This window comes from Morone saxatilis, unplaced genomic scaffold (assembly GCF_004916995.1).
Source record: "Morone saxatilis isolate NCDOM2014 unplaced genomic scaffold, NCSU_SB_2.0 Contig21, whole genome shotgun sequence".
Classification (NCBI taxonomy): Eukaryota; Metazoa; Chordata; class Actinopteri; family Moronidae; genus Morone; species Morone saxatilis.
The window spans coordinates 5,173,855-5,197,957 of record NW_023339774.1 but is presented as its reverse complement, the minus strand read 5'-3'; the positions used below and the strand labels follow the sequence as shown (position 1 = coordinate 5,197,957).

Here is a 24,103-nt window from a genome sequence, read left to right as displayed (position 1 = left end):
GAAAAGCCGCAAATGCTCACATCTGAGAGGCCGGATGTACGTATAGTTTGACTTTTAACAATTATTTTAATCTGCTAATTTTCAGTTTTTCCTGAAATCAATAAATCACCTGGTCTATAAAATGTGAATAATGCTCATTACGCTCTCCTAAAGCAAGGCTGCATCTTAAAATGTTATATTTTTTCTAACAAACAGTCCAGAACCAAAGAGATTCAGGTTACTGTCACATCTCACAAATTCCCACAATGGAAAGCTGGAGCAAGTTCATTTTTGGTATTTTTATTATTTATCATTATTCTGATTTGCCCTTTATTAGACTTTACTCTGTTTGTCACAGGTACCTTTCTCTTTCGACTAAAACGTTAGACTGACTGATAGATTGGCTGTTTGTCTTTAAACATTAACACATCAAAAAATTATAAGAAAACGATTTCTTATAATTTTATTTATTTGGTCATTTTCGGTTATTATAAAATATGTACTGAGCGGGACACTTTAAACAAAAGTTTAAAAATGTACTTGTCAGTGCTCTCTGGTGGACAAACTGTGTAAGGGGACCAACTTCTAAATTTCGTATTTCTGCAACGTTGGAAATTGGTAGTTTGCTCATTAGTTACGTGCTGACATGGTACGCAGATATCAGTGGGACCTTGTGATATTTCTAAAATCAACCAACGCGATTACGTTGAAAGGTTGGTTGCTTACAAAAATGTAAAATCCCTTTTGTTAACCATTTTCTACTGCATGTTCACATGTGATTGGTGCAAATGTAGCAGTTGACATCATTAAGTATAGCTTCCTCAGAGTATGTGCTTCCAGAAACAAGGAGGCACTTTTAATATTTTGAACACTTAATGCATATGCCACTGCTCATATTCTGGGTAGTCGAGTGTTATGAGGGTGCTCCCAGGGAGAAAATCCCTGCTGTGTGTAAATGTCATGAAAAATTCCTTCATTTGCCAGAATAACGTTAACCTTCTCCATTTTGTTCCACTGAACCCACCTCTCGGGCAGATGTGTTACAAAGACGTGCGCCGTCTCCTCAGCCTGCACCTCGTTCTTCCTTTACGCCTTTCATTACGTGAACGGGGAGCGAATGCAGTTTGCCGGCTGGCCTTTTTCCGGTGCGGGTGCATCGGGAGAGCATACATTTTAATGACGGGACCTTTACTTTTGAATAACAGTGAGGAGGGAAGAAAATAAATTGCTGTTCAAAAGGAGATAATACTCTTGGCATTGTGGGATTGCCAGGGATTGGGCAGCTGTGTGGCGACGACCCCTACACTGAGACCAACCTGTATAAATTAAGATATAAATAGGCTCATCTAGAGTAGTATTACCAGGGGTGTGCTTGAGTGCTCGAGCACATGCTTAATATATGCATGTAGGTGTGTGTTTGTGTGGTGTGCACCCTCCCATGAGGGAAGCAGAGAGAAAAAGAGCATGGCATCATGTCCATTGGAACAATCTGGTTGCATGAGCAATTGTGTGTGAGTGTGTGTGTGTGTGTGTGTGTGCGGGCACGTGTGCTCACACATACTTGTGACAGAGTGCTGGGGAAACCTAAATCCCACTCAAGTGTAAGGCAAACAGTGGTGGCAGTGTGTGGTTATTGTATTTTCTTTGCTTGGATCCCAGTAAACACCCCCAGGCCTGCGCTGCCTGCCTGCCTGTCACCGCGGCCATCCTGCCATCAGCGGCCAGCTTCATGCTGCAGCCAGAGCCCTGGCGCAGGCCCCACAAGGAAATTAAAAGGGGATTAAGGCTGGCTGACACTTTGTGGCCGATTACTCATTTATTTTTTTGTGTGTGTGTGTGAGAAGCGTCGGGTGGCAGGGTGGGGTGGCATCTTGTCTTGGCTGGGAAGAGCTCTGGGTGAGGCCTGGGGGCCGGATACTGGCTGAATGTGCATTAGTGTGATCGTTTATAAATGCATCCCACAGTGACGACAGCGTCCACACGAGAACACTAGGCCTATGAGTACAGTAATAAATATTGTTACCTGTTACGATACCTGAGTTTTTGGATTAATTTTTCAATATGACAAATAAAAAATAAAAAAAGTTCTGAAGTGTTGAATGTTGTCTGTACACAAAAATGGTGATTTAAATAAGGAACTATCTCTTCAAAGAATAAGTAAACAAGATTAGAAACAATTCAACACAAACAGTCAGTGCAGCATTAAATACTTGATTCTACGAACACCGTTCCAGTATGAAAGAAGTACTGAGGTTCGACACCCAGCCCTACCAGTGAGAAGAGAAGTGTTCAAATCCTTGAATTAAGTAAAAGTAGCTGTACAAAAGTGCTGTTACAAGTAAATATATAGTTTTAAATGTTACTGAATTGGCAATAAAATGTCTTTAAATTAAATTCTCTGTCTGCACTGTAATCAAACTAAAACAAACCTGAGATGCCCCCCACACACACACAAAACAGCATAACAGTATAATAGCATAATGAGCTTGCCTTGTATCAATTGAAAAAAATAAGTAAAAGTTACTTCCCCCATCTGTCTTTTGCTGATCTTACAACAGGAATTCACCCCTTCATCCTCAGGAAATTTGGATTTGCCCTTTATTTGACCTATCCGGTGCATGATCCTGGCATTAAGTATGCTTAGCAGCGAGTCCCCTTTGATTCTGATGCGCGTCAGGCGGCTCAGGTTTACTGCCTCTTTGTGTTAGAACTCAATATCATCGCTGCAGGGAAAACAAACTGTACAGATGCCAGTGTTTGGTCTGCTAATTAGCAGTTTGTATTAGTAATTAATAGGCATTACCAGTCAACCGGGCTCCTGCTCGGCAGCCTCCAACAGCCTGTGAAGGAGATCCAGGCAGCGCACTCCCCCTGCAGCGCTGCAGCTCTGCAGACCAAGGAGAAATTTTAGCATCGTAGTCACTCTTAAGTCAGGATGAGGGAGAAATCGTGTGTCCCCTTCTGACTGCAATCACTATTTCTTAAAGGGCGGTTGCAGCTTAACGCCTAAAAAGCCTGGGAGCTGGGTGGCGGTACTCAGCTCTTTTTGAGGAGGTATTAAAATCTATCAAGCAATAGTTCTACTCTGCTAATTTTAGACCGTATTTAAAGTAGGCAACGTTTTTGGTATTCATTTTCTGTAAACTAAGGTTTTGAAAAGAAGTTGACAATATCCATACTGAAACATAAGTATATTGTAGTGATATTGGCAGCAGTATTAAAAAGATTTCAAACAATAACCAGTCCTATCAGAAACAGAGAAACAACACAGAAACTCAGTCTATACTTTTACCACTTTTCTCACTAGGAGTGAAAAGGCAGTACAAATCAACCTGACAAGCTTTAAAATCTGTACAGTAATGTGTCCACCACTTATTTGGGTAGATGATGAGCTGAGGCGTGGTGGGCACGAGGTGAGGCGAGGTGTGGTGGAGTGGCAGAGTTATCAATTATCCAGAGCGCAGTGGCACTCTGGCTTCCTCCAGATCTGGTGTTAAATTAAGTTGTCAGCGCTGTCTCTCCGATTTCCCCCATCACACAAGCAGACGGTGATAGCGCGTGACGGCCGCTCGCCGGAGCTCCTCGCCGGCTGCCGCCCCGCATCTCGCCTGCAATTCATCAGCTTCTGAACACACCGGCCCAGGCTCGGTCCACGCCAGCGCACGCCGCGTTGCACCAGAGCCAGCCAGCCCGCCAAGCGCAGTGGCAGAGGAAAAAGGATCGGATCACCTTCCAAAAACCCGCCGTAGAGGACAGGGTGCAGTGGACTTTTGCCCCCATGTCTGGGGCAGGAGTGGACTTGGTGCGCGTTTGAACTTGAGGTGTGTTTGTGTGGGTGTGTTTGTTCTGTTTGTGCAAAAAGGGAAGGAAAAAAAAAAAAGAGTGTGGAGGGGAAAAGTGTTGAAAACAGTGGAAGGGCACTGTCTTGGGAAGCGCAAAGAGCACAATAAAGCCTCTGGCCCTGCTGTCCTGTTGGGGCAAGGCCTCAGGTGAGGGCAGAGAGATATGGGACACAAGGCAGGGAGGCTTGGCACATGGGCACCAGCCACCAGCTCCCTCCCAGCACACTACTGAGTTGAAGGGCACCGGAACATTCAGTCACAAAAGGGAAAGAGAGGCAGCGAGGGGAGGAGACCGAGAAAGGACAACCAGGTGACAGAAATAATGGATAACTGTAAAGCAGCAGGGTGCTAAGCTCTCAGTGCTTAAGTATTTATTTGTGATGAATAGTAATGACGGCACACTTACAAAGCACTTGTTTAATATGGAGAGGGCTCGAGAGGGGCGAGGATCGTTCCCGCGCTCCTTTAACAGGGCCGGCGTGCTCGGAGGCGACCGCGGGGAGATGCCAAACCCAGCCCAGCCCTCCACCTCCCATCTGCATTCAAAAACACTTGCCGTCCCTTAACAGTGTCCCTGCCTCGGTGCTGAATAAAACATTAAACACCATTCTGAGATATTAACCTACTTATTGAAAAAAAAAAGTCCGTGATTTATGTCGATTTGGTTGGCTTTCAATGCTGCCCAGCTGTCACTGCCGAGCCTGTAACCTAAATTATCCAGCGATGCTCTTTCACTCCAGTTAAGGGAATAAGCACTCCTTTAACACTTCAAAAGGCCTGACTGCGCTAACTCACAGTTGTTGTTTCATTTTTTCTTCACTTCTTAAGTTCGGTAATTATTCAATCTGGGTGATAATGAGCGCATAGTTGACCTTGCGGATAAAGAATATTTCCTTTTATGTTTATGCTTCATGTTTTCCAGGCTAATTTAAGAAAACAGTGCTTAATCTTTCACCAAAAGCAGCAAAACACCGGGCCCTCGGATCCTCTGCGGCGCGGAGGGAGGACCCCTCCGGTTAATGAGCAGCATCCAGGCCCCGGTGTATAACTGGCAACGGGTTCGGCAGCCATGGATCAAACAGTCGTAACCTCCTGTTCCAAAGGTAAGCTGCAATCAGATCTGTGGGGGATCTTTAACCAGGGAGGAGAGTGTGTTTGTGTGAAAAAGAGGCAGAACAGACGGGGGGGAAGTAAGCACGAAAAAGAATGAGAGGGTGGGAGGAATGTGTATATATGCTGGTGTGTGTGTGTGTGTAGTTCACGGGGAAGATGGCAGCCCGCTCATCAGTGACGTGCCTGAACGGAACCCAGAGGGGGGCCCGGACTGAGCCCCTGCGCTTAATTGGGCACTCAAATGTTACCAGGTCCCTTCCCAAACGACTTGGAGGTGACACATGGCCAAGTGAGGGAGTGGAGAGGAGCTTGTGGAGAGAGGAAATGGAGCAGAGGGTTTAGCACCTCCTGCGGCCAAGTTTTTTCTCTCCCTCTGGGTTTTTTCGGTCGGGACGGCGGACTGCGTGAGTGATAGTGCATTTGGCCTCTCGCTGTGCCAAGGATGACAGAGCAAAATTAACCCCTCGGTGGTGGGGACAGATGGAAATGAGGCTAGTTTCACTTTCCGTTTTGCTTTTGTCGCAGAGTGAACACGTTCATCTGTTGCGGCGGCGAGTGCAATTGTGGAAAGGACTACGGCATCTCGTAAAAAAAAAAAATTCCATCCCTAAAAAATAAATCTGTGCTTTGAGAATTGGTGTAAAATAAAATTTAAACACCCACACTGGCTTACTTGATCACACAGAAGAGATGCATTTTTTCTTTATAAAAGACGAGGACTTCAAATGTGCACTAGAGCAAGATGGGAGCAAATTCATAATTTTTTTCCAGTTCATCAAAGCCTCCACTAGCTAATCCCTTTCTTATATAAATAGCTCTTTTGGTGGAGAGGGTAGCTGCCGCATAGAGCTCTAACCCTTCTGTCCCTGAAGCTACAGCCAGGATAAGCTGTGTGTTGGATTGGCACATCGGGCTGCCTGGGGCCTGCTGCTGCGCTGGCCGCCAGTACAGATGGAGGGCAGGGCTGGGCAATGCCAGCTTGTCAGTCGGATTAAAACGACTCATTTATTCACTGAAGTATCGTGCAAAGCGACCGGGCCAAAGCGGGGTGAGGCGAAAGGGGGAGAGGAGGGTCGAACAGCGGCGAGATGGGGGCAGCTTGGATGTGAGAGAGGGTCCTCTGCTCTCTGGCCCTCAGCCCTCCCTCCCTCCTCGTCCCGCTCTCCTGCCTTTTTGCCTGTTACTTATCTTTCTAGGGCTGCCAGAAGCCATTACCGCAGTGTACGGAAGGCGGCCGGCAGGGTGGCATCTCCTAGTGCCCGGGTGACAGATTGCCGCTCGGCATTGGCGGCGGAGGAGGTGAGGGGTGGAAAGTGATTGGCTCCGATGGTCAGGAAGTGGGCACCGAGGGCTGGAGAAGGAGGTGGAGGAGGGCAGAGAGTCAGGGAGAGGATGACAAGACCCGGCTGCGTGACCTTTGGTATCGCGCAAGTGACTTAAAGGGGCACAGGCCCTGCTTTTAAGAGCATGCTTGGCAGTGGTGGCCGCCGTGGTGGTTGCAGACCGAACACGGATGCCAGGGCAAGAAGAGGTGGCCCCGATGCTGACTTCTCTGGTTGTGCCCTGGACCCTGCTGTCCCTGCAAAAACCTCAGTGAGGATAAGTAGAGGACAACTGGCAACGTCTGCAGAGTCATCCAAGATAGCTCAACGTGGACGGACTCACCTTTGCAACGTCAGAGCCGCTGCCAGCGTCCATCTTATATTCCTCAAAGTCATGAAGTGTTTTGATGTCAGACTTTGACCCAAAAGAGGGATGAAACCCTCAGAGTGGAGAAGAGTGCTCAATATTTTACAGAGGCCAAGTAATAGAAGTATATATCCCACTATTTCATTTCAAATGTGAAAGCTGTGTAGACAAAGATCTACAATTTAGAAAAACTGAGTTTGAACAGAACAGCTCGGGGCCTACAGCCTTCCTTCTCAAAATGGCACACACTCAGGTCACTGACAGGCCAGAGCTGTGTGTGTGTCTGCATGTGTGTCAAGGGGGGTGAGGCTTGGAAGGGTTTTATCGGGTCTAATTACTCCCGATAGCTGTAATTTACAGGTTGACAGCAGGGAGAAATCGGCAAGATTCACACTTCTGCGGGTCAGCATCTGTCGCCATTACTGCGCGGCGCACGCTGCCGGCCAGTCGGCGAGCAGGAGGAAACAGTAAACAACAAACGGCGTGTGACAGATTAGCAGCGCGGGCTAAAGGACCTTCCACTGACACATCATTTCTCTCGCTCTGCGAGTTTGTTTCGCGGCAGCTGTCACCAATAAAATGGAAAAGCAGGAGATGGGGAGGGGAGGTGGCGGCAGCGGAGGTGGCTTTTGTTCCAGATCCAGAGAGGTGGGTGGTGGAAGGAGAAGAAGGAGGTGGAGGAGGAGGATGGAGACTGGGTGGAGGAGGAGGAGAAGGAGGAGAGGGAGGTGGAAGAAATGGAGATGGGAGGGATGGTTAGCAAGAGTGACCTGTTTTAAAAGTCTGGCCTCACTTTTTAATGGAGTATTAGGAGGAAAACCAGGGCAGGGCAACGTCAAACTGTATTTTTCCGCTGACTGTAATTACCCTCGCTATTTCTCCCTTTTTAGGTCTGCAGTACAAATTGCCAGTGTCACCCTGAAGTGGTAATTTTAGTTCCGTTTGCATCAGCCTGTGTGGTACAGTCAGCAAGGAGCACAGAGTTATTCTAGAGGGTAAGCATTATCTCAGTACATACAGTATGTGAACACATTTGTTAACACTGCAGCACTGCGGCCCGCTCCAACACACTTCCCTCTCTCCTCCCATCCCATGTGGCTCTCCTTCTCCTGGTCCCACGCAGCTCAGAGAGGAGCCAGGTCGGTCCAGTGCCAGAGAGGGCTGGTGGGCTGCGCTGCTCTCCCCCTGTCCACCTCATTGCCTACACACAGCCTATCTGGCCAGCTCCTGAACACGGGGCTAACACCGCGTACATCCTGGCAAACCCATTTTTCCTTGACCTCCAAATAGAGGACGTTCTCCAAGTTGTTGGCTCGTTAGCCTGGACTGTTTTTGTTGACCAGCTCCAGAGAAACAAAAGTGAGGCCTTCGGAGTAGTTAGTGCAAATAAAGCAGGGAGTCTGACTGAAAAATGGTAGTTTTAGTAAATAAAGATGAGTGGTGTCCAGACTGTTGCACAGTTCGCTTGTTTGTGCCCACTATTGACTATTACTCTGGATTGAGCTCTTCCCTTCTATGCAGCATCTCTATCAGTTCGTGGAGTTTGAGTATGAAACATATTTTCTGTGTAAAGGATTAATGCTTGCCAGGCCTCTTGTGTGTACTGATTGACTTCAGCATCGCATTTCAGTTGTTGCAGCATCACAACTCTGGATTATGTGTTGTACATTGTCGGTTTCGTGACCAATTATTACAGTATACCCCCAAATAACTGTGTTTATATTCCTTCAGTTACTTCGTGATAGAGAGCAACAATGGACAGGTTTGCTTTATGTAGCTACTAAAAAGGGAGACTATTTCTTTCCAGTCATTATTGATTGGTTATTTCCTCGTCACAGAGTAAAGATTGTAGTGAGCAGAGGATTTTCAGGGGAAATGGAAAACACAAAGTACTGTATTTTTAGTGTTATTAGAAAAGGAGATGATTTCTGAGCCTTCTGTCATTATATTTATTGTCTTTACTACAGCCTCTAATGAGAACTACTGGAAAACTCTTTGTTGGCGCAATTTCACTTTTGCATTTAATAAATAACCTTAAATCATATTATTCAACTCACAATGTGATTGTCTTTTTTTGATTGTCCCCTGGTTTAGGTTTTCCCACAGTATGCTTTTGAACACAGTGGTTTGTGGCACCAACAAGGGAGAGTTCAGAACATTACTGTGCAGCCACAATGTACAGTTCAAGTCTTCAGCCAGTTGTTTTCCATATTGTAGCAAAGCAGAAACCAAACACTGCATGGAAGGTAGGGAATTTAAATCCTTCAGGTGCTTTGATAAACGGCTGCCACTCTGCATTACAGTTAATAGAAGAAGAAAAACACCCAAAAACACTGTTGTTGTCCTTTAAGGGCAGATGGAAGCCTCTGGTGCAGGTGTGTCTCCCTCCCCATCAGTGAGCACATCCATAACGCTTGGTGGTCGTGGGGGCGATCACGTAGGTCTGGCCCTGTCCTGTTTAATTTCTAACGGGAGACTGCCTGGTGACTCCGCGTGCCAACCTCCCGAGCCCCCAGTTCTTCTCACAAGTGCCATATGGGCGGCCCAGCCCCATTCCATTAGCGGGGCCCGAGCAGAGGCAAGAGCAGGCCTGGACCCCAGCCCTCCTGGCCTTCCCCTGGCACTGCCACAGGGCATGTCCTGCCCACTGCCAGATGCCCACACTAGGTCAGAGGACGCAACAGCCGCTGCCTACCTGAGTCTGGCAGCGACCAGCGGCTGGTTACAGTCAGGCGTAATGCATCAGTGTGCAGGAAAGACCATCCAAGAAATCTATTACCAACACAAAACCCACAAAATGGAGTGTGCTGCGGTGCCATCTCACATTATGAGCTTCAAACAGCTGTGGTCCTTGTTTTGCATTCACTCACAGCAAACATAAGCAATGGACCAACCTGTAGCCGCTTATTACAGTCACCATATCGGAATCTCAGGTCCCCTTTTAGCCCCTACATAGCACAATTTTTAGACGTTATTGTTGCTTTTTCTTTCTTAAAATGATATCAAAGGTAATGACAGATTCTCATTAATCAAAGCAATTGTGTAGAAGTAGTGCTAAAATCTCCAGAGTAACCTAGACCTATTCTAGCAGCCTATTCTGTGCAATGTTTGCTACAAGGTCTCTCCACAAAATCATGTTGGTGATACAAATATGGCTGTCCGATAAAACTAAGCTTGCGGTGTGTGTGTTTGCAAGCATGCCGCTTGTCTCTGCATCCACTAACAAACGAGTTCTCCTTGTGTGGTCAGTCTGTATCACAGGCTTAATACTACACCGAGCCCTGCGAGTCCAAACAACCATATCGTTCATTCTAAAGTCTCTTTTAAAGCAGACTTGAAATGTCCACCTCATACAGACGTGCCACAACTTTTCCAAGAGAGTACTGAAGCAGGGAAATGAAACTACCGATATTAAAAACTCCACCTTTGCTGTCACAACAGTCACTGGATTTCTCCTTTAATCCCACTGTGACCTGTGTGACATTTTAAACAGTAATAAGTCAAACACATTTGAACAGTCTATTTGGAGTTGGGAAGATCAATCATTTGTATTCATCTACAGGGTTGTGCTGTTCGACAATCTATCGACTGACAGCTGAAGGTGTATTCACTCATTGCTGATGCTGATTTTAAGACAATGGGGCAAAATATTTATGAATTGTTTCAAATTACCCTATTAGGATGCTTATTTTCAATGAGACATGATAGAATACTAAGAATATAAACAATGTTGTCCTATATGAGGATTGTCCATGCATCTATATAAGGTAGGTAAGAAAGGTAGGAAATATTATAGGTTAAAGCAAGCCATGAAATCTATTTGAACTTGACCCCAAGTCTGCTTTTACATATGATTACCAGGCCCTAGTCTTTCACCTCATGTATCTGTGCATTAGGTTAAAATGTTGGGTGCACAGGCATGTGACGTGTGTGCGAGGGCACCTTCCCTAAAGACATGCAGAGGAAAGCACGAGGAGGGCGGGCGGAGGCAGAGACATGCACCACATCACATGGGAATGTCAGTGTGTGCCTCAGCAGCCTGTACCTGCCACAGGACCTGGGGCCTTTTTTAATTAATCATCACACGGGATGAATAATTCAGCCATTATCGCTGGGAATAAATAGAAAGGCTGGTTTTCCTCCTGAATTCTACCCAATCAATTTCCATGTTTCCCTTAATAACCTACAGATTAGGGCCTGGCCTCAGGTAAACATACCTTCTAGCTAATAGGCAGTGGCAGGATTTTGTAAACTAAACAAATAGTCCCTTGATTCAGCAGTTCTAGAAAGTTGCTTCTTATACATTAGAGTCCAGTGGAAACACACTATCATATAATATTACCGCAGGTGATACTAGATACAAGATATTTTGGCATAAAGGCCGTATTCTATTTCAAAAGCCAAACTTAAATATGCACAGTGGTGGAGCAGAAGACCAGGCTAAAGATCATAGTGCGGGATGAGAAAATGTCAGCAGCCACCTAATGGACATTTGTTCGATACTGGACATTAATATAATAGGATATGTGATGTTACATTTAACAAAGCTCCACTGGGAAATGTACGCAGCGTTAAAGTAGAGAGTGGAAGATGCACTTTGGTGAGAAACAGCTTCCTCCGCAGAGTCCACAGTTGTAATGGTATGTGAGCAGCACCAACAAAGGAAGCAGCCAGTGTTGTTTGCAGCAGTGTTTGGAGAGAGTGACAACAATATTCCCTCCAAAACTGCATTTGATACCAGTTATTACGTGAAATGTAATATGGTGTCGCCGTGTGACCTTTTTCTAACTGCAAACACTGCATGAAATACACTCCCTAGTTAACTTTGATAGATACATCCAAACCCAGCAATCAATCTGGTATAGTCTGGAACAGACCACCTCTTTTTACGAGATGTTAGTGTTAAGTTGCTAATGTGCAATGGTGTTTAGGCCTGTCACAATAATTACATTATTGACTTAGCATGCAATATATACACGATTTGTAATTATCGTCTGTCACAACACCAACTTATTGCATGACATCTGGCTATTGCCTCGATATTGCCCAGTCTGTTTACATGCCTGTTTGTTTACATAAGAATCTCACCAACATGATGCCAGAATAAACAGCAGGGTTTGCCAACCATTATAAGACCATAAGTGTTTCGTTGTTTACGATATTTTAACATCTTTTTCACGTTTCCAATTGCAATGTCTGAATATTCTTCAGAAATAAAAGTTGATTGGTCTTTGAAGGGGAGTATTTGCATACAAATGACTTTGTAATATACATATAATGTAATATTTTTGATCGAAATTATTTCTGGGACAATATATCCTCTAACAAAAGCCAATATTGTGACACATTTGTACAATGACTCTGGTGACTCACAGGTGTTACTATAATAACTTTAAGGAGTGTGACAGTGAGCTAGCATGCACAATACCACGACCCTGAAACCAAAGCTAAATGGAATTCGGCCATTATTAATGTATTAATTACACCTGTGATTTTCACAGTGATATGTCAAAATGTCTTCTATTAAAATGGCTTATAAGAGCCTGAATTAGCACCAGCAGACACTAACAACATCCTTACATATTAACAGCGACGGGACAAAGCTAACGTTAATATGCACTCAATATATAACTTACATGTTAGCACAAGCAGCAATTCAGCTAACTTAGCTACTTACCTTACTGAGTGAAGTATTTCCCATGAATCACGACTGATGATAAATCCCTCTTTCAGAAGACTCTCCATCACAAGTTCATCCACACAAAACAGGAAACTCCAGCAGCCGCGTTACCTTGAAGATTTTTACCTGAAGTTTCTAAACGAGCTGAAGTGACGAGGCGAGTGGGCGGGGCATGATCGTTTAAATAGTCCGCCATATTGGGAGGGTGGAAAAACGTTTCATTCACAGCAGAGTTTACCTGCCACTTTGTGTTTGGTTTGTTTTGATATTTTATCTTCACTTGCCATTAGGGTATATATATATACACACACACACACACACACTATACCCAGAGATAATGTGAAGTGTTCATTTGCCTTCTTAAATGAAGTTAGCAAAGGTCATTTAGATTTTCTTTTTGCTAAAGAGTGTTTATAAATGTGAATGTGCTTATTCTCTCTCACTAGCGGGAATGTGTAGATGTCAGGGGTTTCCTTAGCAGTTCAATATCCAGAAACTGTCCATCTTTATTCAGAAACAAAGACACCCTGGGCTGTCTGGTTTTATTTTTAACCAGTGATCTTTGGTTTCATTCTGTCCTACAGTCTGTTATAACAGTTCCCAGCATGTACTGCTATTCCTGCACTGAAGCCCTCCCTCTGATCCTGACATCCAATCACCTTGACCTTTAACAGGTGACTGAACATCCCTGAGGGGAGCTAAATAAAAAGGCCAGCACTGTGTTTCCTCCTGATGTCACTGATGTGATATCAGTAGTTTCTCATTGAGGGGCGGGTTTGCTGTTGCTTTTCTTGTGTATGCTTTTCTGTATGCACCGTAAGCCCAGTGCATGTCAGAGCATGGCCTGGTAGAGGCTGTCAGGATGTATAAAGGGGGATGGGAGGCTTCCTTGTCCCTTCCCACTCCAAGGACAGCTTGGGGGGGCAGAGGAGCACTGATTGAGAGCAACACCTGTCAGGTGAGGCTTTCGCAGTTGACGGCCCAGAAGGAGCGCCAAGTCGACTGCTATGACTGCTAATCTCTGACGTGGCAACCTGCCGGGCTCTGCCAGTCTCCAGAGGGAGAGCGCCAGGAGCCCGAGCACCGAGGCTTTTCCAGGGCTGCAGTCCTGCTAATGTCTCCCCGAACAGAGTGAACCACGCTGATATGCTCTAAATACATTTCATTATCATCATCATGATTATATCACTAATTGTGTGTACTCGGTAATATGCTGCAGCAGCCCCCTCCTGGGAGGTGTCTGAGAGACTGAATGATTAAAACATGTATGATGAACCATGCATCAAAACGTCCCTGCGGGCTTCCTCACAAGATATATGTAAGCGGCTCCAGTGACACTCGGAGCAATCAAACAGCAGAGGATGTGGTCTACTGAGGGTTGAAAGGCTGAGGAGGAACCTGCAGGCAATAACAATACAGCAGGTGGATATTAGAGATGCAGGGGATTGACCTGAGGTGACCCCATCCATATCCATAAACCCACACAACATAACCTATATACCCTCAGACATGACTGCAGTGCAGCCTAAATAATTCCACTACCACACAATAAGTAAACCAAAGGTTCAACTCATGGCTGGGCTACTTTGGCCTGCGCAGGGGCCTGTTTCTGCCTTCATGTATGGTTGACAGGAGAGGATAAAGTTTTTGTGACAGCATTTGATGAATGTTTAATCCAACATTCATACATCCCAGGCTGGGATTGGGTCCCCAGTCAAAACCCACGAAAGACACACAGCAGGTGTGTGAAATATTCATTCACTACACGCTTCATTAAGAATGAAACATACCATGGTCCCCGTTCATTTATTCATTTCGATTATCGAAACAAAAGACAGAAAAATGGGAGATTAAAACATGGTGGGCGCGCTATTCTATATTTGTCTCACAGATTTGTAACAATTTGTTTTGTGACAAATAACTCTGCCTGTTGAAATCCCGCTGTCATCTTGCTGAGAGTCAGGCAGCTACTGCGAGAGGAGCTTTCATGTGAGGGCTGTAACAAATCACTGTCTGCCTGGGAATCTCCAGCTCTGCATCCCACTGCAGCAGTTTGACCTTTGACCGGTCCAGGAGTGTCCGGTGGCTCGCCGCATAAAGCATGCTGATATATATCTCAGCCATCAACCGCTGACGGGACACTTTTCATATTTTCATTAATTAACAGTGAAATATGACAATTAATGATCTCTCTCTGTGATGAGTGACTGCACTCGGGCAGATGAAGTGACTGATGACGTCCCTGTCAAGGATTGGGCTCAGTCTTTTTTTTCTCTCTTTGAGTGGTGAATATGTCATTGTTGAGTGTCAGTGCTGCTTCAACAGAGACTTACCCTCTTTGAGTGAACGTGTCACATAGATTACCAAATTTCCCCATGGAGATCATTAAAGTTTCATCTAATCTAATCTAATTAAAACAAGGATGTGCAAGTCCTGACACACTGTCCAAGGCTGCTGTTTTGTTCTGAGACATTATGGCTTTGCTCAAATCAAAACACAATTGCTATTCTACATAAAACAGAACAAAAGAACAAAAAATTATATAGGCTATATATAATGTTCATTTGAAATTTTATGAAAAAATATTTTTAAACAAGGCATTGTGATATAAATCACCAATGTTTCAGATTACACCAGCAGTATATTAACTGAAATGTTACAGAAAATATGGAGTAATCATTCTATAAACAAAGACATCTAGACAAATATTCCAATGCAAATATTGCATGATGCATACACATTGAAGGTTTGATGGCACAAACAGAGAATGTTGGATTTAATAGCTGTGATGTTAACAAACAAATACCAACATAACTGTTTGTCCATTTGATTTAATTCAGATAAACTTAACTGTCATAGCACATCAGTGTAAATAATTCACTGGAATTTACCATGTATTTTTCCACAACTCTTTGTATCTACGGTTTGTGGCTCACAGAAATGTGATGATCCTAACACTCAATAAAAACAGTATACAAAATGTAAAGTATAATAATTGCTAATATTCACAGGGTGTATGGGTAATTAACTTACATCATTCATATATTTGAACAAGGTTATTGATTGTGATTAGTCTGTCAGTAATTTCAGATTGATTGGCACTCAAATGAAGGGGAGAGTTTGAAGGACATTTCAGAGATCAGAGATTGTATTTTCTGCATTTGATCTACTGCTAATTTTTCTGATAGTTACAGAGGGTTAAAGGTCACCTTGTAAATAGAAATGATGCACCTCTTTCATATTTTCACATTATCATACATACAGCTCTCTACTTATGAAACAGAACAAGCAGTCCTCCAACACACTTGTATCTGCTACTCACATAGAAACGAGCTGAACTTCTGCTCTCGGGCAGCATGTTTTTTGTTAGTTGCTCAATATAAAAGCTGAGCCTATTAAATATTTGTTATATTGATATAGACAATTGTATTAGCTAAACAGGAAGACATTTAAATCAGTTCCAGTTGAACAGGATGAGAGTTTCAGAAAATATACATATTGATGAATGGCCAGAGATAATCACCCCTATTTTATTTTAAGTGATGGGAATTAGTTTTGAAATGAATTCATGTCCAATCAGGTATGTGCAACTACAATATGGAATCAATCAGTGGTTACCAACCCTTTTGGCTTATGAACCCTTAAAATGAAGTAATGTCCCTTCATTACAGGTCATGGCCTGAGTGTGGACCAAAGTAAACTAAGCAAAGAGCGCTTTTCTCTTCTCAGATTGTTTCATTTGAAGGAGATTTAAAGGTCTGAGGAGGTGAAGTTATCCAATATTTCACCAGAAAAGCAAAAATCACAGAAAAGTCAGAGACAAAGGATCATTTTGTTTAACTGATTTTTTCCCTGCGTGTATGTTTGCAGATATTCTTTAGATCTCTGTGACTGAACTAACATATGTAAGTTTAATGAAATGTATTGATGTGGTGTGAAATTGACACCAATAACTCATATTTGCTTGCAGCATTGAGTCCGTCTAAGTCCCTTTAAGTCCTCTTTCGAGCAGCACAATTTACATCTAAAAGGATAATCTCATTATGAATCAAAATGGCAGATTTATTATTTAGAATAAAATACAATGTCACAAAATATGACACTCAGTTGCCAGTTTATTAGGCACACCTAGTAATGCAGTCTAATACATATTTAAAATAATAATAATACATATATTATATATACAATTATTTTAAAATATATAATACATATAATATCTTAAATTTGTTTCAACAGTACAGGAAGGTCAGAAGACGTATAAATATAAATAAACATTAGACAGTATACAGTGCACTATTTAACTCCGCGGAGGAAGTCCCTCCTTCCTCTCCTCCCGCGCTCGCCGACGTCACTTCCACCACGCAGAAAACATGGCGGCTGCCAGTCCGTCAGATACGGTGGCTTCACTACCCAGAAATGTAGTCATCAAAACGGAGCCAGAAGCCGAGGATGGTCCACTGTTCGGCCCGGAGGATGTGCCGGTTAAGCGGGAGCCCGTGGTCCAGCTCATGGCCCCGGTCAGCGGGCTGCAGCCGCTCGCCTGGTCGCAGGACCACCGCCTGGCTGTGTGCACCACCAGCTCGTTGGCGCTGATGGAGCTGGTGTGCGATGTCCACAGCAACAAACAGGACCTGACGCTGCACAGGACGTCGATCCCCATCCCCACCGAATCGTACAAGCTGCGGGTAAATGTCCACCATGTGTTCCTGTTGTAGTCCCGAGGGCGACTCACTGTAGTTAGCTTAGCAATGCGACTGTTGACACAACTCTGGCTGTAAACATTGAGACGGATAGCTCACCCTGCTGTGGTTGTGGGGTGAGTGGTCCACAGACCTATGATGAAGACCCTGTACACTACTACACTATAATAATATGTTACATTAGGAAACTATAGGAGCCACTGCAGCTGACTGCTGTGTTTGTTAGCCTAGAGCTGCCTCCTTCTCTCTCCAGCTGTTAAAGGGGAGTGCCTCTGTCAATGTTCAGAGTAATCCACTGCATTAATGTTTTCCACAGTTCTACCTGGGATTTGGAAAGTTAGAAGTTACAGGGATGTACAAAAGTGCATGATGTACTTGTTGAGATTCAGGTAAAAAAAACAACAACCTTTAGATTAATTACTGTAGCATCTTAAACAGGTATGAGACCAATCAATGACATCAGTCTGGTGCTGTCTGTGGATAAAATGAAAACCTTTAAGATCCCCTCCAGACATGATCTAAGACACTACTACTAATACACACCTTTGAATAATAATTTGTCTTTTATGTTGTTGTATTTTTATCTAAAATAAAATCAATAAAAGTACAACTATTGCTTCTCCCTCTGTGACCTCCGTTCTCAGTGTATGTGCCCTGGAGCCTTGTGTATTTTGCATACTCGACCATATTTGGCTTCCAAACTAGTTGTGATGTCACGAAATCATGCTTGCAGATAGGTACATATGTTAAACTCAGAAACTTCCTCCTTCAGTAGAGGAATGTGAAAACAGTCTTTCAGGGACATAATTCTGAACAAGTGAAGTAACAATCAGGAAAATGTACTTTTTAATGGAGGGAGACTTTAATATTCTGTACACTTTATGGCATAAATGCTTAATCTTCATGTTCATATGTATTGAGTGAACAGTCCCAGTGGCACTGGGTAAAAGGCTGGCTTACAGGAGGAAAATGTAAATTTCTGTGTTTTACTTCCAATGTAATGTTAATGAACTCCATGTTGGTGTCGTGTGCCTCGGACTGACAGATTTCTAAAGTGAGAGTGTGTGTGTGCCATATAGTCATTTTTAACAGTTTGTAGACAACATGGATGTGTTTTGCAACTGACGTGCCAATACACTTTAAGGTAATACCACTGTTACACAAGTAACAAGTGTGTCTGAAGAATATACAGGTAATTACAAAGTGACATCTGTGCGTCTGTTGGAGTAGTGTTACTACTGTTTGTCTACTTGTTAAAGGACTTGTGTAAACACGCCTCAGAAACACGGCCAAGCTAATATTCACTTGTGTGCTATTAGTCTGGCACTGGAGGATGAGTCTGTATTTTCATTATTTACTGAACGGAAAGAAAGATAATTAAAGCGGCGGAATACAAATGTTGATGAAAAGAGAAACTGAAAAACAATCTTGCTGTGGTAAATCTGTCTCTGCACAGCTGCTCTAGTGTGTAAACATGATTGTTTATAGGTTCGTCTCCACTCCAGAAATCCACTTGGCAGATCAAATACTGGATGGAGCAGAATTTTATAATCCACTAGGCACAGTGGCAGACAGGCAATGTTGGTTTCCTGCTGTCATTTATAGATATGATTAACTGCTTGTAAATAGGAGGGCTACTGAGGGAACAGTAGACGATGGCAAGCACAGCTCGCCACATATTATCTGTCTGATACTGCTGCATCACTGTCACTGTTATCCTTTTTCCTGTACAGATTATACTTATTACTATGCTCAGTTTATATATATATATATATATATATATGTATATATATATATGTAGTTTGGATGTATGCTGAAGTGACTTGCAGACATTTCTTAAACCTGACCTAAAACCTTAAACATGGCTTTCATTTGTGTTTTAAACTTCTAAGGTGGGACCAGCAGCAGAGCTAGCTCAAGCGATGGACAAGTTCTCTACACATCCGGACCCCACAGTAAGGCAAGTTTTCCTGGCCGACCGAGTGATGAATCCATCAGTAGGAGTGCACAAAGGAATAAAATATGCCAGTTGGTCTCCGTTAGGTTGTGACTCAAGTGGACGCTGTCTGCTCGCTTGCCTAACACTTGACCACAGACTTACCATTCATAACAGCCACAAGCGTCTCGAGTGGAACATGCTAGTTGATCTCACCAAAAAGTACAGCGAGAGGCTAAAAGAGCGAGGCTACGCCAAAAAAGACAACAAGCCTCCGCATGAAAACCTGCTGGACTTTGACGAGCTGCAGCGGCGTTTCCGCATGCAGACTCCTCTGAGGATGGAGTGGTCGAGCGTTTACACGATCAAACAGGTTCAGCCAGACAACGCGTGCAAAGACATGGAGATGGTCCTCCTCGCCGTGTTAATGGAAAACGGTGACCTTGTTTTGTGGAAGTTTGTTTTGCCCTTCACAAACGGGGCAGATGTCATATTTTATGACATAGTCGAATCAGGTGTGACTAGACCCAGTGACTTGGCGTGGTGGGAGTATGAAAGCGCAGATCGCCGGATGAGCGGACTGATCGTCGGCAGCGAGGTGGGACCGGTCAAGATCATGCCAGTCAGCCTGTCAGGAGTGAAGGGCTACTTCACCCTCCGACACCCCGTCATCCTCTGGAAGGAGTGCGATGAGATCGCCGTTGAAAACATCAAATGCGTCCCGATGATTCACCCAATCCAAAAGTCCAAATGCAGCCTCATCGTGGCCTCGCGCGGCTGCTACGTCTTTTGGTGTTTGCTCATGATTTCACCGGCCGGACTAAATGTACACAACTCTCACGTGGCGGGGCTGCACTCGCTCCCTGTGGTCTCGCTAGCGGTCAGCCAGCACGGCGTTGCGGTGTACACATGTTCCATAGATGGGTGGATAAAAAAGCTGACACCAACATTTACAGAGAACACTTTGATTTTCAAACAGGAGGACATGTCACGACCTGAAAACATAACAGGAAGAAGGATACACGGGATTGCAGTGAGCCACAACGGAGCGTACATTGCACTTGCCAGCACTCAAGGTATGGTCGGCGGCTACCATCCAATTAACAGGACCTACCAGGTTCACTTTGTGACCCTGAAAACGCCAGAGATGGCTGCCGCACTGCTGCTCAAGTCCCCCACGCAGAACTTGTACAAACTGGCCGACCTGCTCGATCTCGTCAGGTGGCAAATTTTGAAAAACAAGTGCATCCCCGCGTCGCTGCTGGAAGAGCTTGATCAAAAGATCCAGGAAGTAGACTCGCCCTACCTGTGGCGTTTCAAGCTCTTCTTGGTGCGTATGCTTTACCAGTCACTACAGACGCCTCCGACAGATCACTGCTGGAAGCCCACGCACAAGGAGAGCAAGGTGTTTGTCAGGGACGAGGAAGAGGAGGACGGACAGGACGAAGAAGATGCCGCACAAGTGGAAGGCGAGCCTGGGGGAGTAAAACAGGAGGCCAGTCAGGAGGAGCAGATGGCGGAGGTGCAGGCTTGGATCAACGCCGTAGAGACTCACCTGATGAGAGAGAACATAAAGAAGGTGCTGGGGGTGGTGTACCTCAACACCTGGATCGCTCAGAACACCAGCATACCCACCTGTGGCCTGGTGGACTACCTCTCCAGAGACCCTAATGACAGAGCTTCAGAGGTAAAGCTCAGTGACTCGCCTGATAATTATTCACTTCAGCTTCTTACCATCAATGTTGTGATCGTTATTCCATTTTTTTTATTTTCTCGCCCTGATTGGAGTGACTTGATGTCAGGTCCATGCGGATAAGCCCAAAGTGACATTTATGTAATCCAACATATTGCAGCTTGGCACAGTTTACTCTTAAAAGCACATTAAAGTAAAGGAAGTCAGTCCAGTTAAACTACGAAATGCTTGACAACAACATTAACAACACGACTTTAGGACGAAACTGCATTTCATTCTCTTTTCGTTCACCATTCATAAGCAATAAAACTCACCTTTGTTCAGTTGAATACACTGTAGTTTTTGCTGCTATAGTCCTCCTTCGTTTGGAAAGCCAAGTAGCTCATAGTGGCTAATATCAGCTAACTTTAGATAGATATTGTTGTGTAACTGATTTATTACTAAGTGACTCTTCACTACACTGCATGGCCAAAAGTATGTGGACTAAATGTTACAACTGTATGTTGAACTGCTGCTGTAACAGCTCCGCTCTGCTAGTTTCAGGCGTTCCACCAGGTTGTAGAACCTGGCTGCAGGCTCCCAATCATTAGTGAGGTCTAGAGCTGCAGTGATTACTAAATTAATTGATTAGTAGTATCAATCAGGGCCAGCTATTGTGTTAATCAATTTATTGTTTTGAGCCATCTTTTAAGAAAAAAATTCCAAATTCTGTGATTTCAGCTTCTCGAATGTAAATACTTTGCAGTTTGTTTGGCCCTCTATGACAGTAAACCTAATATCTCTGTGTTGTACACAAAACAAGACATTTGAAGATGTCAGATTGGGTTTTGGGAAACAGTCATCAACATGTTTAACCATTTCCTGATATTTTATGGACCAAAAAACAAATTGATTAATCAAGAAATCAAAAGATATTGACAATAATGACTAGTTGTAGCCCTACTGGATAGAAGTCCCTTAAAGGTCCTGTTATTTCTTTAATGAGATGTACTTCCTGTTGAAGACAGTCCGTGAGGATCCCGATTTATGTGTTAACCAATGGACTGGGGAGAAAGGCTGTTTGATTTGATGGGATGAGCAGAAAGGCAGGATTGTTGGAAAAATTGTTCTAACTTTGTTGGTTTGGCTTCCATCCAATAGGACTGCAACTAATGATTAGTTTCATTATCAATTAATCTGCAGATCATTTAATCAATTAGTTGTTTGGTTCAGAAAATGTCAGAAAAGCATTGAACAGTGTTTCCCAAAGCCCAATGTGATGTCCTCAAACGCGTCCACAACCCAAAGATATCCAGTGTACTGTCGCTCACAAAAGAAACCAGGAAATACTCACATTTGAAAAGCTGAAATTAAAGTTTTTAGACATTTTTTCTTTACGTGATTAACTCTAAACTCACATTCAAGTTGTCTCCTCTGCTACCATTACACAAGTTGGATGAAAACAAACTCCGCTGTATTTGCCTTCCCTTACATCCTCTGACTGTGTCCTCTCTCTCAGGTCTTGATCGGCCACATCAAGAAGAAGATGAACAAGCAGACGTTCTCCGAGCGCTGCAGCCTGTGCCAGGAGGTGCTTCCCTTCTCGGACCACAAACAGGCGATCTGTAAAAACGGTCACATGTGGCTCAGGTATAGACGTCGTTCTCCTCCACAAGTTCAAATCTAATCCGCTAAAGATGTTTTTTCTTTTATTAGTTTAAGCTCCAACGTGCTGTGCGGGTTCAGATGCCACAGTTGAGCCTGACAGGACATGAATTGAATCTTAATGCCAAGTGCCTTCTTTGACGGTTTATTTATCTTCACGGAGGAGTAATCAAGCCTCCCACCTTTTGATATTTACCCATGCACCACTCTCATCGTCTCATAAATATCCTCTGTCAAACATTTCTCCTTCTTTCTCACTAGCTAGAACGTGGTGCCTCTGGTGGGCACTGAGAGGGAAATGTGTGCCCGTCAGTTGTACCTCTGTTTCTGCTCTACTTTAGTGTCTGTGTGTGTGTGTGTGTCTGTGTCTGTGTGTGTCTGTGTGTGTGTGTCCCTGCCAGCCAGCTCTCTAATGCCTTTCTCTCGGTCTCCTCCAGGTGTGTGTTGTCATACCAGGCCTGCCAGACACTGACGTTCAGACGTTGCCTCCTGCTGGATAGCATTGCCAGACTGCCAGAGCCTGAGGGTAAGCGCCACTTTCCATCTCTCTGCACCTCCATTTCACAGTCTCACTCTCCGTCAACCATCTCCTCCTGTCACCTTCAACATCAGCCATCATTCTGCTCTGCCACTCCAAAACTTCCCGCTCAGAAAACATGAATGATTTTTAGAAATTAGCTTTTTTTTGGAAGTGTCTGTTTTTGTGTCTGATTTCTGATCTGGTGCTGCGTCCGTCTTCTTTTAAAGTCAAGAGTTGATTGTTCATTGGTAAGAACGCTGTCAGGCTTAAAAATTCATAATTTCCACTGTAGCTTGCTTGGGAATTGCTGGTAGTGGGAGTAAACAATCTGTGTACGACTTCATTCAGCTCAGTGTGCACTTTGCCTGCAAACCTGGTTATAGTTGACTTTCTGCAGTAACCTGATTTTCTTAAACGTCATGTAAACAAGACATCCAGTTTCTGTAATCGTAGTAGGGCATCAGAGAAACCCAATTATCCCGGCTAGATTTCTCCTGAAGAAAGCAGGTTTCTTTGCCACACAGACCGGGTTTCTAATTGGCTTTTTATACGTGAACATGAGCAAGACTTCAGACAGGGGAAGAATCTGGCAGGATGACAGGAAAGATCAATACACTACACATAGTGAAACATCCTTGTATTCCAAACAGTTCCAAACTCTGCGCTCAAGTAACCAGGTCACTGAAGTGCATGTAAACGCATTGACCTAACTAACCTGGTGTATGGCGTGCATGCATTTTTTTTTGGTCAATAATCGAAGTATGCTATCTCGAAACTGAATAAAACATTCAACTTAAATGTAGAAAAAATCAGATGTATTTTGTCAGATACATTTTACATGTTTTCTCACATCTTCCCTCTGTATTTGCCTGCAGCACTTCAGTTCTTGTCAGTGCAACACTGCAGATCCATCTTAATGCCATACGGTATTTTAAAGCAATTATTATAATTTGTGATGATTTATCATGAACCCCCGAACCTCCCCTCCCCCCATGGTTTTGTTTAGCATCTTAAAAAATGCCAAACAGGTGCCAGCCTACTGCCGGCAGTGTGGTTCCTGCAGTGGTTAGAGTCGGGAGAGATAAACATTGTGCTCTTCAGTGTTTGAGGATCGGCCTCATCTGACTGCTACATGCATCCCGGGCCTTTATGGGTCTTGCCCGAGCGCCTGAGGCACGTCTCTGCTGGTCACTCCAGCCTATCTGAGCTAAATACGGACGCCCCTGTGCAGTTTAGGCGTCCGTCAAAGTCATCCTGTCTGAAAACATCTGTTTGTTTGAGTTTTGCCCTCCTCTATATTTAGTTTT

General features: G+C 44.1%; 1 protein-coding gene across 1 annotated transcript in view; it reads left to right on the top strand.

The window, feature by feature from the left end:
* Positions 1-16,645: 16,645 nt before the first annotated feature.
* Positions 16,646-24,103, top strand: part of gtf3c4 (general transcription factor IIIC, polypeptide 4) — a gene marked incomplete in the record, with an annotated part of 8,254 nt that continues 796 nt past the window's right edge. Inside the window, 4 exon segments of the mRNA XM_035668505.1 lie at positions 16,646-16,988; positions 18,896-20,626; positions 22,131-22,261; positions 22,714-22,802. Coding sequence (XP_035524398.1) covers positions 16,674-16,988; positions 18,896-20,626; positions 22,131-22,261; positions 22,714-22,802 — 2,266 coding nt within the window.